Genomic DNA, 16,951 nt, shown 5'->3' on the forward strand with positions numbered 1-16,951 from the left:
TATTAAATTACATTACTTTCAATATTAAGCGGGCATGCTCCTTTTTTTTTTACAATTTACTTTCCTTTTTGTGTTGAGATATTTTCATATTTTCATTAAGGCCTCAGTTAAACCATAAAATTATTGTCCAATAATTTCCAAAAAAAAACTATTTTGTTCATGTATAAGGCAAACTAAAAGTGCAATGAACTTTATAAAATGATTTATTTTTATCATAAAATCAAGCAGAAGAATAGGTGAACAACATGCTCAGTCATAACATAAAGTAATACAGTCAATACAAAACAACAAGGGCTTTCTCTGGTGATGAACAGCTGTTAAAAATGAGCAGTCAGACGGTCAAACTCCATCAGATCATCTGTCAACTGAAAGTAAAAAACAGTTTATAAAATTGACCATGGGAACAAAACAAAATTGTTCAAGCAAAAACGTGCATGAAAATTTATTAAATAATGCAAAATATGGCAAAGATGGTACTGTGAATAATAGAGAGATATTTTTCACTGAATAACAACCTGATACAAGCATGTATTGAAATGTACCCATTTTATAAGTGTTACAGACCTGATCTACAGTTGTACCAATTTTCCTGGCCACTTCTATTTTCTCCATTGCAGAGAGGTACAAAAATTTCCAACAAAGCTCACCATCCAAAATGTTTCTTAAAGGATTGCTCGTGTCCACTCGGCTACTTTTAAATGTTCTACAATTAGAAAAAACACTGACTTCAGAAAGGCTGAAAAACTTTTGTAACAAAGTACATGTACTGGTATGAAAAACTTTACCTGTAAGCTTCAGTAACAAAAATAATAATCATTAAAAAAAGTTTAAAAAAACCCACGTTTTCTGATTGAACAAAAAGTAGAAAATAAATGCTATACATCACAATAATGCAAGCGATCACTCTACTATAAGCGATGAAAAACGTGGGGCGCCGAAGTAAAAGTTATATTACTATTGATTAGATAATACTATTGATTTTTATTAGGGAGCTTGTAGAGAGTCAACAGTATTAGAAACTGTAAGAAAATCACGGCGCCCCACGTTTTTGATCGCTTATAGTAGAGTGATCGCTTGCATTATTGTGATGTATAGCATTTATTTTCTACTTTTTGTTCAATCAGAAAACGTGGGTTTTTTTTAACTTTTTTAATGATTATTATTTTCTACTTTTTAGTCTTTGTCTGTTTGTTTGCATTAAAATCTTGCTATCGATTTTATCTTTTCACTTTTTTTTTGGGTAAACGAAGACAACTCGTAAAAAGACAACTCGTAAAAAACACGTTGTGTGAATACGTTACTGACTAGAACACATAGATTTGAACCCATGTCGAGTGGGATAGCAATCGTGTGCCCAACCACTTGACCATATCGTCTCCCCCATACTGGCCACCAGTTGTTACGGTTGTTTGTACACAAACACCGCGTGAACACTACTCAGTAAGCAAAGAGGGAGAGTACCGAATCTTGTTTTTATCAAATTACAGTTACTGGGTTATGTCCCTTTTTCCCCACGTTTTTACTACAATTATATAGCGCTCTAAAATGCTGAATAAAATGTTTCCATGGATCAATTTAGTAATAATAACAATTGAATATTCTATTGTCATCCAAAACAAAGCTTCCCTGAAAATTTCAGCGCACTAGCTAACTGGGAAGTGCCAGAAATTTCGATCGCAAGATTTGATTGGAAAAACAGAGACGAAAGCAAGTTAAAGAAAACGTGGGAAAATACATAAACTGGTATGAAAAACTTTACCTGTAAGCTTTAGTAACAAAATACATGTTCTGGTATGAAAAACTTTACCTGTAAGCTTCAGTAACAAAATACATGTTCTGGTATGAAAAACTTTACCTGTAAGCTTCAGTAACAAAATACATGTACTGGTATGAAAAACTTTACCTGTAAGCTTCAGTAACAAAATACATGTTCTGGTATGAAAAACTTTACCTGTAAGCTTCAGTAACAAAATACATGTACTGGTATGAAAAACTTTACCTGTAAGCTTCAGTAACAAAATACATGTACTAGTATGAAAAACTTTACCTGTAAGCTTCAGTAACAAAATACATGTACTGGTATGAAAAACTTTACCTGTAAGCTTCAGTAACAAAATACATGTACTGGTATGAAAAACTTTACCTGTAAGCTTCAGTAACAAAATACATGTACTGGTATGAAAAACTTTACCTGTAAGCTTCAGTAACAAAATACATGTACTGGTATGAAAAACTTTACCTGTAAGCTTCAGTAACAAAATACATGTACTGGTATGAAAAACTTTACCTGTAAGCTTTTGGGTTGAGTCCAGCTGGACTGGGCAGCTGGGAGATCATTGACCCCTGTAACATCTGCTGGCGTCTGAACACTTTCTCTGGTATAGGCAACAAGTATCCTATGCTACCATCAAGACTTGCTGTTAAAAACATTCAAAAATGTCAGATCAACACAAAATACTGAGACTGTGTCTACAGATTTCAGTCAAATTTATTTGGTTTTTCATCTGTTTTAGACTATCCTAAATACACCAGAATATTACACAAAAACCAACTAACCAAAATATGTGACATGCCGATGTTCTAAAGCTGCAGCATTTTTCTTGTTAGAAGATGGGTCCTCTAGTTTACATCTGACCCTAAACATGGTGTTGACATGGCTACCAATGTTAAAATCTGCTCTCCTTAATAACCGGTTGCCACCATAGCTTTCTCTCACTACATTTTTGTAATGATAGAGAAAATTAGAAGCTGCTTATTTAAATACAACAATTTTGTTAATGCTACTTAAAATAATTAATATTAAAAAATAAAACCTAAAACAAAATTAGATTTTCTTACCTTCGGGTAAGTATGCCAAAATTACAACATTTTTGTTGCGATCTGTCACTGAAATTTTAAATAATAACTCAAATTTATTTTAAGAAAAATTAAAAATTGTGACTATACTGTTTCTTTATATAACAACTAATATTTAAAACGCATAAATGTTTGTTTTTTATAACATTTCTGTAATTAATTATTTTTTTTTAAATAGCAGGGCTAAACTGCATTAAATTTATGACAGACATTTAAAAAAAACGCGGCAGAAGCAAGCCATGAGCTTGAATTGTAACCTGCAAAATTGAGAGTTTCCCCATCCACCATAAACTCTGCAGCATAAGTCTCCAGTGGTTTGATGTCCTAAATACAAAAGAAAAAAACTAAAGGACACTGCAACAGATGTTTAAGTCTAACAGCTATCTGATACTGACATGTGAAGAAAACTGAAGTGATAGACCCAACTAACCCGGCTGACAAAAGACAGAACACGGAGGTCCTCCTGAAATCTGTAGAGAGCAATACTTTTGAGGACGTCTGCGGCTATGATGATGTTTTTAATGACATGAAGGGAATGAATATAGATCAAGGAGTCTATGAAAGCCACACCTGAGAGATCATCATCTTTTAAAGACCATATGTAAATCTGGAACACAAAAAACTTTGGTGAGGATTTTGTTGGGTTAAATCATGCTATTATTATGAACTTAACCAAAGAAATAGTTTAAAATACTATAATTAGTTATCTTATTAATCTATAAGAAATTATTGAAATGAAAACCTTAGTAGATGATAAATAAAATGTCAAGTTGTAAATAAATATTAAACTAATACCATTTTGATTACTGCAAAAAACTACACCATAACCCCTGTGTAAAAAAATATTTCCAATCTAAAACTGAATGAGAGGCACCTTTTGTCCTATAGCTGTCACTAGTAGACCATTGAGGTATGAGATGGCTGACACTGGACCCTTCTGTTCTTTATCATAAACAACCTACACATAAGAGGAAGATTAAATTAGATTCACATTGAGATTAGAATGGCGGATTACAAATACATAAGTCTTTAGTTTACAATAAAGATGAAAGTTTAAAATGTTTGATTTGTTGCTGTTTAATTAATTGTTGTTTAACGTATGTTTGCACATTAATTTATTAAATGATTTTCAAACTATTTCAAACAGAAATCAACTATTTTATGGCTGTCAAAAGCAGCGGAGTATTTCTATAGAGTGTGTGATTCTGTCAAGATTTCAAGTCACTAAGATGTGCAGCAGAAGTAAATACCTTGATTTTATTTTTGGTCAGGGGCTGTCCAGGTTCTGGGACAACCTCAATAACATCCAAAATTATTATCTACAATAACAAAAAAGAAAATTAGTTACTATTCAAACACAAATTACTTTTTATCATTTTTTTATAATTTTAGGATATCCAATGGATAAAAGTAAATTTAATGTACAATTTTAATGTATTAATGTTTTTTATTTAATTTTTTGCCCATCTCAACTTACTCTTCCTCGTGCAACAACATCTTCCCCCATACAGTAGGCTGTACCCATGGTAACAAAACCTTTTAAACCTGATATGGTTCCTTCAGATTTTAGCTGCGCATTTTCTAAACAGGTGATGTGTTCCCAGTCTTCACAATCATACCTAGAACATTTAACAACAAATCTTTCAATTCAATAAATTATTTAATTCAACAAACCTCTAAATGCAACAAATCATTAAATTCAACAAGATTTAATTATAAAATTGTAATGATCAGTGTGTAGCCTAGGTCTCTGTCTGGTACCACCTGCTGTTAAAACTCTCTGCAAATGAACTGACCTGGTGTCTGGAATAACCTCCCATGTGCTGGGGGTGAAGAGCTGCACTGTGTATTTGCTCATGTTAGGGTAGACAAATCTTTCATCTGAAACATCACATTGTAACTAGTAGTCCACAGCTCATTACACTTGTATACAGTATATTGAATAAAACAACTCACTTCTTTCAACATAGTCCCACTCTCTATCATCTGACATGAGACGTGGAAATTTATTTGTGTTTTCTTCTATGCTTGTCACTACAGCATACAGCTGGAAGTAAATCGGTTGGTTTTAGAGACGAGTTTAATATAAAAAAAACACTATAAATGTTTGATATTTTAAAATTTTGTCTAATATACCACAGAACGTTTTATTTGTCAAATACAATACAAATTTAAAGGCGGAAGGCAACATCTGGATAAAATAATGATCTTACCTTACTATCACTGTGGTAAGTGATATAATGGGGCGTACACCTTAGGGGTACCTTGCGGATGGGCCATGGAGCATCATATGTAACATGTGTTGGTAGGACACAAATACACATGTCAGACTGAAAAGCAAAACTTTTTTATTATGATTATTAAGTTGCTATGTTTTGTTTTTTTTTTGAGAACAAATAGTTTTAATTTTGTCAAACTTGTTGACATAGTACAGGTTAAGTACAGTTCACAAAACAAGGCGCACAGTTTACCTTTCTGTTGAAGTAGAGAAAACCTTTTGGACAGTTGACATTATGAAATGAAGTGAAGCAGGTAACCCAACCGTCTATCCCCATCGGATGAATTCTTAAAGAACCTTTGCTTGTCATGAATATCCAATGTGGATATGGACCACAAATAAAAACCTGTTGAAATGTATTTGCTAATTTTAGCATCATTAGAGAATGGTGTAACTTTTTAATTTAAAAAAAGTGACAATGAAAACATAAGAAGAACCATTAAATAGGTTAGTCCATACCTTCCGTAAGTGTAAACATGAGGAGGGGGAACTTTAAAATTGTAACATTATACATGGATAACAACATAGCCAAATTTTATGTGAAAATGTGAGGAAATTATTAAAGCTATATAGTAGGATAAATTACTTTCATTTAAAAAAAAACACACCAAGTATCATGGAATAGGGAATCAATTTACACCACAGTACATTGAATACTTAAGGGGAATAACCAGAGTACCCTGAATTTAGGGGAATAATTTACATCAGAGTACATTGAATTAAGGGAATAACTTACACCAGAGTACATTGAATTAAGGGAATAACTTACACCAGAGTACATTGAATTAAGGGAATAACTTACACCAGAGTACACTGAATTAAGGGAATAACTTACACCAGAGTACACTGAATTAAGGGAATAACTTACACCAGAGTACATTGAATTAAGGGGAATAACTTACACCAGAGTACATTGAATTAAGGGAATAACTTACACCAGAGTACATTGAATTAAGGGGAATAACTTACACCAGAGTACATTGAATTAAGGGGAATAACTTACACCAGTGTAGCCTGAGATGTCCTCAAAGTATCTGAGCTGTTGAATGTGATCAGGGGGTGTGTTCTCATCAGGTGGCTCCTCCTCATCTTCCCCTTTCCTTGTGGCATGTAGCAGCTTTTCCCTAAGAATTAAGTCATGAGCCACTTTTTTAAATCTTATCTTCAGATGGTCACCAGTCATTTGTACATCAGCTGCACTGGGTACTCTTGGAAAAACTTCATAAATCAGCAGATCTTCATCCACTCTTGCCTGAAATTATAAACGATAAAGAATAATAATATTAATAATAATAAATACTTTCATTAACAAGACAGATCTACTATCTAAACAATGCAATTACTCTTCCCTTTAAAAGTCTGCAGAATAAACATTTCTAAAGAAAAAACTAGATTAATCAAAACTTCGAAAGTAGGAATGTTTTTTTTACAACTCTCTTTACCTTACAAGTCCAAAAGGTAACTTTTTACAGTTAATAGTATAAAAAGCCTTTGAATTAGTGAAAGCATATACTTACAAAAAGATAGGGACGAGATTTATTATGACCTAAGCCAAACAGCTGAATTTCTTTAACTGTGGGCATCTCTCCAGCATTCTGTTGTTTGTCTGAGGTAGAACTAAAATATCCAAAATACACTGTATGCTTGAGTTCTTTACTCATTTATAATAGAGTGGGGAGGGGGAGGATATTGTAAAACAAGACAACAATTGATAACATTGAGATAATTTGATAAATCCAAAGGAAAAACTTTTGTTGTACCTATCCAGTTTTAAGGACTACTAATAACAAGTTATAGTAAAGCTGATTAGGTATATATATCAAGGATTTATAAATGGTTGCTACATACACTGATTTAGTGGGATCAAATGAAGGACCACTGTCAACTAGGGTTCTTTGTCCCAGTGGGAAGCTTTTAACTGTGTAAACTAGCTTACACTCAGGCAAACTGTATATCTGAGAACCATTGAGAGAAAACATGAACATGTGTACAAAACTATAGCTTTAGTAATAAAGTACAAACTACAGAGCAGATTCAAAGAAATTTACCTCCAATGATCCATTTTCTCTAGACACCAGTAACCAACAGCTTATCTTTATTTCTTTTCTGGAGGGCTTTACATATCTGTGGAAATAAAATTAAGAATTCAAAATGCTTTTTCTAATTAAATTGTTAAACTCTTTGAACAAAGTTTATTCCATGAATTTAATGAATATTTGTACAAGAATTATCACCAACAACTCAGTATGCTGGTCCTTCCAGCAGGTAGACCCTTCTTTCAGACATAGCTAGGTGTGGACATAAGTAGAAAGCCAAAATATAGGAATTTTCAATCTTTTCATCATAAATTGCAAATGATAAACAGAACAAAAAGATGAGTTTGTGGTCGCAGCCATGACAGGAACTTACCACAAGTCAAACAGTATTAGTTATATCCCTTTTTTAATTTTACATTTTTATGTACAGACTGCCAGGGCATGCAGATTTAAAACAATGACCAAAAAGTGGAACCGCAGGTTCAATGAGTTAAACATAGCTACATTAAAAGAAAACACAATCATCACAAAAAAATAAATATGGTAAAAATGAACATGCATCAAGATTAAAATGATTAAAAAAAAGATTTGTCATACGTTTCACTGGTGTCTGGTTCTTCTTTTTTCTCAGGAGTGGTTAACACAGTGATGTCCCCATACAACATTTCATCTTCATCATCCATTTCACTGCAAGTCAACAGCATTCATGTACAGACAGTAACTTTTGGTAAGGATTTTATCTACTCCTAACACTTATAAACAAATTGTGGGAAACAACTGGACAATTATCTTAAGTGCACTGAATTACTCCAAAGTATATTATTAACTTTGTTCATTTCACTATATTTTTCTATTGTTAAAATAACTTCTTGCACATTGGTACATTTGCTTACTCAGGTTTAAAAACAGGGGCTTTTTCTGCTGGTTTAACTTTTTCTATCTTGTTTGCTAAATCCTCTGTCTTCAGACTTTCAGTTGTAAACAAGCCACTGTAATCTTTGTACGTTGTCATGGCTAGTATACGAGGTTTCTGGAAACAAAAAACAAACAAGCACCAATATTCCAGTTGATAAAATCAGCAATAGACGCACACAAATTGTCACTATAAAGTTAATTTTAAAAAAATAATTAAGCTTAAACTGACCAACGAAACATTCAATTTGCTAGCTGACAATCTAGCACCAGCTACCAGACGGTCATCTTTTAAAGTAAACATCATGAGCTGTCCTTCTACACCCATTATGACAACGTGAGGATCACACACAGAGCAACTTTGTATGGAAGAGCCAAGATCAACAGGAATGTGCTGGATTTGTTTCGCTGAAAGTAATCAATGTTACTTTAAGTAATCGGAAAGACCATTTGTACAGTTAGTAGTACTATTACAGAGCTCAGTGTATAGACCATTAACACATTAAGTAGTAGAAGCACCCAGATCATTGAATGAACCTTTTACCAAGTTGTTGAATGACGAGCTATGTACAGTTACAAAGATGAATGTTATCAGAATGAAACTTACTTCCTTCAAGCAACCTTATGGAAGCTGGGGAAACTTGTAAGATGTAACGTTTGTTCCCAATGTTGCCAACAAAAACTGTAGCTGTTTGAGTGCTGAAACCACTGTGGTCAAGTTCATTGATCTCTGAACCTGTCTGTAGAACCTGCATTCAAATACACAAATGTTAAAATCTCAAAAGTCAGAGTTTAATTCTTCTATATTTACATTACATTGCTGAAGTTTGATTTAAAAAAAAAAGTAAATCTAATGAAAAAAATTAAAAACGCTCTTAGATTTCTTAATATTTTATTATTAATTATAGATAATATAGTCTTAGTATTTGTACTTGCCATGCTAGACTCTCGCCTACTGAGCACCAGAAAGGCATGTCCTCCTACAATGCTGCTACTTTCATTCTCTGTAGCTTTAGACTCTGCACCTTCCTCCTCATCTTCTGTGGCTTCTGGTTGAGAATGGACTGTCCACATGTCAATGCATCCAGACAAGGAAAATGTTGTTACAACTTGAGGGCGAATACTGTGCTGATATGGTTGAGATGATAAAACAATGCACTTCAGGTTGAGAGAAGTAATGGTCAATAATACATCAATTATTAAATATGACAATTAGGTTTTTTTTATCAAATCGTGTTATCAAAATATAAGAAAATCATGCAATGTTGTTTTTTGGTTAGAGTATCTTTTTGTGTAACACTTAAAGCTTGCATGATAAAAAGTTTCTCCAGAAACTGTAGGCTTGTGTTCTAGGCTGCTCTACTCAAATATAGAACTGGACCTGGGAAAATTGTTCAAAACCTTAAGTTGTTTTACCTGAAGTACAGAAATGGCTCCATTTTTACCATGACCAGAGGTAGTGACCAACTCCAAGTCAGGGTCTGAGTGTGAACTGTATTCTTCTGATAAAAAAGCAGGCTCTCCCATTGCAACTTGTCCACATGGGGCAATATTCCAGATATTGTCACACACCTTTTGAAAATTTAAAATGGCTCTTTTGGTTTTTAAATAGCTACATTAAGTTTGATAACATAAAGCCTATTCACCATTATTTGGGTTCTCAGAACCCCCATTGTCATTGATTATTCAATGACATGGAAGAAAATTTTAAAGAACATCACTACCGAGTCAGACATTTCTGATAGATACCTGACTCAAGTTAGGAAAAGTGTAGAATAGAAGTCTGAAACTTTTACTTTAATGCTTTTCCTACCTCAAAGGAGTAGGATGCTATCATAGTACCAGGTTGGTTATCTGTAGCTCCATAAACTTCAAGTTCATCAACATTTTCAATTTCTGACACGTCTGAAGCTGAAGATATAAATTTGTTTAAGAAATGCAATTAAATCTTAACAGAATGACTTTGTTTTAACAAAATGTAATCTCGCTAATGATTCTATATGGGATAGCATGGCCGTGTAGTAAAGCGCTTGACTGCTTGCCAAAAGGTCTCGAGTTCGAATCTCGGGTTGGACTTGTGACAGTAGGACGCCCCAGAGTCCACCCAGGTGGCTGAGCATAGTGTTGATCACAATATCCCTTCATATGCCGAGGTCAAGAAACATATGAACTCTATCTGCCCAATGTATCACTAGGTCTAAAGAGGAACTTTTACTAATGATTCTATACAAAAAGGTACCTAATTGTTCCAGACCCTCAACCCTCCTCTTTTTTATTGCTGAAACACCTGATCTTTTCTCATCTGCTTGAATCACAGTCCCAGAAGACTTTTCTGTGTACTTCAATAGGAGAGAATTTCCTAGTCGGGATCCTAAAAACAAGTACCCATCTCCACAAACACACATCTGAATAAAAAAAATTTGTAGCTATACACTGCTTACATTTACTGCAAATAATATTATACAACTTATATTTTAATGCACTTGTAACTTATATTTAAGATTAACTGACACAAATTCTGCTATTTTTTTATTATTAAAGTTTAAGGTAAGCAGAAAAAAGATTTTAAAATGATTTAAATGACATCTTTGAAATTCGTAAAATGTGGAAGCTACTGACACATGTGGTTAAAACACTAGAGGCAGCACGGTCAAAGTGGAATTCTCTCACACATCTCATGCCGTCCACAACAAGAGTAAGAACATACCTGTTAAACAATATTGGTAATTAAAGCTTTAGGCAACAGAACTGAGAGGAGAAAGGTAGGTTGTCATGTGAAATATCCATTTATTAAGCAAGAAGCAGACTATAACTGTGAGTTTTTTTACTTACAATTCTCCACCTTTAAGAGACAACACAAGCCTGTCACTGGATATAAGAGCAAAACGAGCACAGTCTAACGTGCATAAAACATTTTCTTGAAGCTCTGTAAAAATTATTTTTTAATTAAGTAAATAAGAGAAAACAGACCAGCATTACAACTATTTGGAAAATTGCAGACTAATAATAGCATTACAACATAGATTAGTTCTATTTTAACAAAAGCACTGAACCAGTGATGTTAATTGTACTTGAAAAGTGAAAGACTGTTAATTCTAATGCTATGTATTGCACACTCTTTTAGAAATACTTACTTAATGGATATGCTGATGAAGCATCTGCAATGCTATTTAAAGACACTCCAAAGGGTGGAACACTTTGATTGAGATACAGAAGGGAATTTACAGCAAATATTAAAACCCCACCTAGAAAAAAGGTTTACACATTATAATTTTAAAGGTAACAAGAGCCAGAGAAATAACTTTTTAAAATACCTGACATTACACTGACCACAAATATTTGAATTTCTCATTAAGGAAGTAAAGAAAATTTAAACTCACCAATAGGCTTAGGTATTGGAGCAACACTAAAACAATCAAAAGGCAAGCTTGATTGAGACCAAATAATTGGATGCACTTTTTGTTGAATATTTAATGAAATGGCAACAATGGCACAAGTGTCAGTTCTTACTGCTGTGCGTCTGAGGTTAAACAGAAGAAGTACAAAAGGTAATTAGTAATAAATTTAAATATATTTCAAATATTAAAGTAATGTGAAAAATTGTATAAGTAATCGTTTGAGGTACAATTTTGAAACTCAATTTTGTTCTGTTTTTACTTAAGAACTTATCTTTATAACTTTGCATATAAGTTATCTCCAATTATAATACAATTTATTTAAATGCCGTTAATAGATATTAAATAGTCATTAATTTAAAAGTATAACTTTAAATTAACAAAATAAAGAATCTAGATGCTAAAGATCATGCTTCTATTCAGGAATGTAAAAGCATTGGAAACTTCAGAAATCTTTTTAATATATTTTAGAAATCAATCTTATAAAGATTGAGAAAAAAAAGGCTTTTATATTTTTATGTAGAAGTGAAGTTAAATATTTCTCAACAAAAAACCTCAATTTTTGTTTGGCCAAAAATAATCTAAAATAGAAGAATCTGCTGAATATTGTGTGGGGTTTGAAATACCTTTTAAATTGTAAATAAATTTTATAAACTTACCCTGACCACGTGGCTAAAGGTTCATATAAAATAAAAACTGTTGGCTCAAAGTAACCATGGAGAAACTGGATGTCTAATATATTTATAATCTTTTCATCCATTTTACGTAGGTCAATTGTATAAGACGACATAATTGGGGATCTTAAAAATAAAAGAATACAATATATTAATATAAAAAGTTTTTAAATTGTTATCAGTGTAGTTAAATATTTTCAGCACTATACAATTGAGAAATTGTTCTTACTTTCCAACCAGACCAGAAACGGAATCAAGATCATCTAACAAAGCATCTTTTCTAAATGGCAACACGACCAAATGTGTTCCATAAATTAACATTCCGGCACAACGGCCATCAGGGTCAGTTCGTACAAGAGGTAGATGAGTGTTGCTGCTATAGCCACCCTAAAGAAATTATTCAGTCAATTCAAGTTAAACTATTTTATTGTCTTATTATTTTGCAAAATTTATTGTTACCACATTTAACAGAAACTTTACAATACAATGTTTTTTAATGCTTACCATTAATTGTATTCAAATGTAAAAATACATTTTACTAAATGCCTAAAAGTTTTACTTCTTTAAATTTCTAGTTATACATGCTGATCAAAGTTTAGTATTAAAAAGTCCTAACTTCTATTCCAAAATTGTACCCTTTCTTAAATAGAATCTGATAGTAAAAACAGTATTTACCTTTAATTCAGGTTCTTCAAACTGATGTAATGAACAGGTCTTTAAGTCATGTGTGCTGGGATCATATTCAACTACAGACAGCTGAAAATATACATCAATACATTTTAATAAACTCAAACCCCTAAACATTGCCATAAGCCATTGTGAAGGTGGAAAGTTTTCTATATAATGATCTTCAATACACAAAAATATTAATTACTTTCTCATTAAATCACATAAATGTTTTGAAGAAGAATGCTACCATTTTTTTATATTTAATAACATGAAAAATGTCTATTTTTTTAATTTACTTTTTACCACAACTTTTGGAAGAAAAGTTAATATTAACTAGTAAAATAGAACAGCATGATTGCATTAGTTACAAAAAAATATTTTGAAACTATAATAAACTGACTTTAGCGTCTAAAAAGCTGAGTAGCAAAACATCTCTGTTTGCCCCTGCCAGCTTAACTGCAGCAAGGGATTGTATATTTCCATGGACACTGTAAGATGCTAAACATTCAAGACGTGTTTTCAAATCTGCTGAAATAAAACAGTATTTTAAATGATAAAATAAATTAAAATGATGCACTTTCATTTTCAAATTTTTTATAGTTATAATCATTAAAGGATTTTCCATATTTGAAGATATGATTTATTTGGCTTAAAATTAAGAGTATTTTATCTTTATAAAACTATGGATTTTTGATTATGTATGTCACAGTAAAAGCCTACACATCTTTTGTCTTCAGATTTTGGGTTTTATGCCAGATTCAAATTGCTATATCAACTATATGGGGATCTGACTAAATAAATGGATGTTTTTGTAGTGATATTAGGAATAATTTTAATAATGCAAAGTAAAAAAAAAAAGTTGCACTCAAAGTTCATGGTCTTGCTATGTTTTGACTGAATCTGCTAACCTTTTTCATCTTGTGTGATAAGTAATCCATCTGGAGATACAAGCTGAAATATAGATTTGAACATGGAACTGACATACTTTAACAAATAAGTTGATAATGATAGAAAAAGACTTTTCAGTAGCATTCTAAGATAAACACAAATAAGGTAATATGGTATGATGGTTAGTACACTCATACAACAACTAACCTCAGGCTCTGAATTCAGTCTATAGACATGTAAATGGTTCACACCAGCTACAATCAGATTTTTTTCTTCCCAGTTAAAAAAATGTGCATAGACACAATTTTCTATTCCAGTTGGTGGATGGATTTGCTTGTACATGCAATGCATGATTCTGCTAGTCTAAAAAGTTGACCACTATGAATCTAGGGGAAAAAATTGATATTAGTGCACACACAGTTTTCTTTTAAGCAAATCTTCAAATATGATACATATAAAAGTTTTCATTAGGATTAACGTCACGATGTTTTCATTAGATGCAACCAAGCTCGTTTACTTTACCAGCCATCTTGTTTAAGTTTAATTTTTATTAACTTAGAGATTCAGAGAAAACCACTCTAATTTACAAATAGACACTGTTTAGACTTAGGCCTATATATTAGAAAATCTGGTAATCTATTGTTTTAGGTACGTAAAATCGCCCGCGACTAGTAATGTGAAAAACAGGTGCCTCCTTAAATTTTAATAATTATTTCACATTTTGAGGAGGATTTATGTTTTGAAAAATACAAAAATGTTTCCTTGTTTCATTTATGTACCTGTTTTTAAACTATTGAATTAAAACTTTTCAGTAATAAATGAAGACTAGCAATGTTTCCAACAGATGCAACCATGCTCATTTACTATAGCAGACATCTTGTTTAAGTTTGTTTTCATGTAAACTTATAGCAGATTCAGGGGAAGCCACTCTCAGGGTTCATGCTCAAAAGTTCAAATAAAATTCCAGGAGTTTTCCAGGACTTTTCCAGGAGTTTAAAAAAAATTCAAGGAGATTTTAAAAACAAAAAGAAACCCAATTTGTACATTTTAAAAAAAGCGTACTCAATAATACATTTAATTAGCTAAGCCAATGCAAAAATTTAATTTCAGTAAAAGTAAAACAATATATTAGTTACATATTAGGATAGAGGTTATCAATCTGACTACAGACCAGTTTGAATTTTCAAAATCTGACCATAAACAAAAAAGTTATGATTTTTTTGTCATTAAAAAAATAGCAGTTTTTTCAGAGAACCTGGATAGACCCTGAAAAAGGATAAATACTGGGAGGGTATGGACCAAATTTTAAAGAGTTTTTCACTATAAAAGAGGTATAAATGCAAGCAGACTTCACCAATTAATATCATTTCGTGACATTTTATTGATTTTTGGATGCCAAATCCAATGATGCTAGGCTAGTTTGCCAACCCGATGAACGTGTCAGACGAATATTATGTAATTTCAGAGACAAAAGCCTTGCAAGATTTCTTGATCTATGCCCGAGGATTAGTAACACATCAACTCCACAAAGTGAAGGGGGAAGAGAGGTGGGGTATGAAACCACCACGGGCTGCTCGGGTACCGTATGGGTGTTACACAACATCAAAAACATTAAACATCAACATTAAAATTTCAGGAGAATTCCAGGAAGTTTTTATATTTTTTTAAATTCCAGGAGAATTCCAGGAGGTTTTTACGTTTTTTAAGATTCCAGGAGTTTTCCAGGACCTCCTGGAATTTCAGGAGGCCGCACGAACCCTGCACTCTATTTTACAAATGGCTGTTGTTTATATAGCAAATCTTGCTAGCAAAAACTGCTCTTTAAATTTAATTTGTGGCCTAGGCCTATGTAGGCCTACTATATATTGATATATGTTTAGCCATTGATTTTGGTTTATTATTCATTTATCCATAATATTTGACACAAATATATCACAGTATTCAGTATACTTCTATAATTATTAATTAAAGCCTTGACAATGAGGTAACTTTTACGTACATTACTAGCCGCTGGCGATTTTAAGTAGGCCTACCTAAAACGATAGATAACCGAAAATCTTGTTCTTAAACACTGCTGTTTAAAGTTGATTTCTGCTCTGGCCTATAGGCACTATACTATTTAGTATAGTGACTATACTATATAGATCTAGGGGCCTACTGATTAATTTTTAAGTGGATGGATATTGGATAAGCCTAAGCCTAAGCCTAAGCCTAAGCTTTGTCACCTAGATTCTAGATCTAGATCTATTCTACATCATAAGAATATAGATCTAGAATCTAGATCTAACAACAAGTTATTGATTTGATTCTAGATCTAGATCTAATTGTTAATTAATAATTAAACACCCCAGAGTGTTAAGTTCTCTACAAATCAAACTCATACCTAGATCTAGATCTAGATTCTAGATCTTCTCATAGCAGCTCAAGTTAAAAACAGAGGAAAACATGGATTTGGTCATTTTCTTTACCGAGACACACTATTTAATTTTAGTTTTCGTGAAACAGACCAAAACAAAAAATATAAAAGGGTAGGTTAAATAATGGCCTAATAGATCTATCTACTTCGGATTGTCTTCTTCGTCACCAGAGTTTCTTCCAGCCCCCCCCCCCCCCGAACGAAATGGAATTTATATAGAAAATATATACTTTTGACAGTGTCTGCCCCCTCCCCCCCCCCCCGAAAATCTCAAGTGCACCCCCGGAGAAAAAAGTCTGGAAGAAACACTGTTCGTCACATTATTATTAATTTTTTTTTAAAATAATGTAGCGGCTTTATAATTAAGAAGCGTAATGAAGACCAGATGCTCTTTCACCATAAATGTCACCAAGCGTGATTCTGAGGCTTATCCTGGTGGCGGCGCCCCGTGCGCTAAAAGAAATAGCCTAGGGGAAAATATTAAAAAACGTATTTAGAGCTGATTATTAAATTATACCTTCGAATTTAAGAAAAATAGAAAATTACTTATAAAATCTATTATCCATCATATAGATCTAATATAGGTTCTATATTCGAGATTTCTCTATGCATACGACAAAAAAGGATAAAACATGTACTTTTGCACCTGCTAGGCATACGCACCACATGTAAATATCTTCTTTTTTACAAGCTTTTTATTTAACTTGTTTTCGTAGTTTTGTATGATTATGCACAAAAAGTAGATAACAATTAATTTTCTTTAAAATAATATTTAAACAAAGAGTGGGACACTATATTATTGATTCCCTCACTTTACGGAAATTAAA

At 32.5% G+C, this 16,951-nt stretch overlaps 1 protein-coding gene across 3 annotated transcripts; it reads right to left on the reverse strand.

The window, feature by feature from the left end:
* Positions 1 to 187: 187 nt before the first annotated feature.
* On the reverse strand, positions 188 to 16,178 carry LOC131941099 (cleavage and polyadenylation specificity factor subunit 1). Of its 3 annotated transcripts, none has more exons than XM_059300098.1 (37): positions 16,092 to 16,178; positions 13,916 to 14,094; positions 13,729 to 13,771; positions 13,221 to 13,348; positions 12,827 to 12,907; positions 12,381 to 12,538; positions 12,137 to 12,277; positions 11,463 to 11,602; positions 11,217 to 11,327; positions 10,915 to 11,008; positions 10,702 to 10,789; positions 10,322 to 10,487; positions 9,896 to 9,993; positions 9,499 to 9,654; positions 9,019 to 9,210; positions 8,690 to 8,831; positions 8,315 to 8,490; positions 8,064 to 8,200; positions 7,768 to 7,857; positions 7,183 to 7,258; positions 6,983 to 7,089; positions 6,652 to 6,751; positions 6,138 to 6,386; positions 5,328 to 5,480; positions 5,070 to 5,186; positions 4,813 to 4,903; positions 4,653 to 4,737; positions 4,334 to 4,475; positions 4,107 to 4,175; positions 3,731 to 3,814; positions 3,287 to 3,463; positions 3,114 to 3,180; positions 2,839 to 2,886; positions 2,557 to 2,715; positions 2,288 to 2,417; positions 565 to 703; positions 188 to 365 (listed from the first exon to the last, which is right to left on the reverse strand). In XM_059300098.1, exons 2-37 carry the CDS (start codon positions 14,057 to 14,059, stop codon positions 318 to 320), a joined length of 4,326 nt encoding a protein of 1,441 aa, XP_059156081.1. In that variant the 5' UTR covers positions 14,060 to 14,094; positions 16,092 to 16,178; the 3' UTR covers positions 188 to 317. The 3 variants fall into 3 exon arrangements, with proteins under 3 accessions (XP_059156081.1, XP_059156082.1, XP_059156080.1); XM_059300099.1 differs by lacking the exon at positions 16,092 to 16,178 and adding an exon at positions 14,488 to 14,636 and having other exon boundaries at positions 13,221 to 13,345; XM_059300097.1 differs by lacking the exon at positions 16,092 to 16,178 and adding an exon at positions 14,488 to 14,636.
* Positions 16,179 to 16,951: the final 773 nt, after the last annotated feature.

This window comes from Physella acuta, unplaced genomic scaffold, assembly GCF_028476545.2.
Source record: "Physella acuta isolate Inbredline_101_S28 unplaced genomic scaffold, ASM2847654v3 ptg000345l, whole genome shotgun sequence".
Classification (NCBI taxonomy): Eukaryota; Metazoa; Mollusca; class Gastropoda; family Physidae; genus Physella; species Physella acuta.

Coding starts and splice junctions, on each gene's coding strand:
- LOC131941099 (XM_059300098.1), bottom strand. CDS start 14,059: ATGCATTGCATGTACAAGCAAATCCATCCACCAACTGGAATAGAAAAT. Junction 3,815..4,106: donor TGACCAAAAATAAAATCAAG/GTATTTACTTCT, acceptor TCTTATGTGTAG/GTTGTTTATGATAAAGAACA. Junction 3,464..3,730: donor TGACAGCTATAGGACAAAAG/GTGCCTCTCATT, acceptor TTTGTGTTCCAG/ATTTACATATGGTCTTTAAA.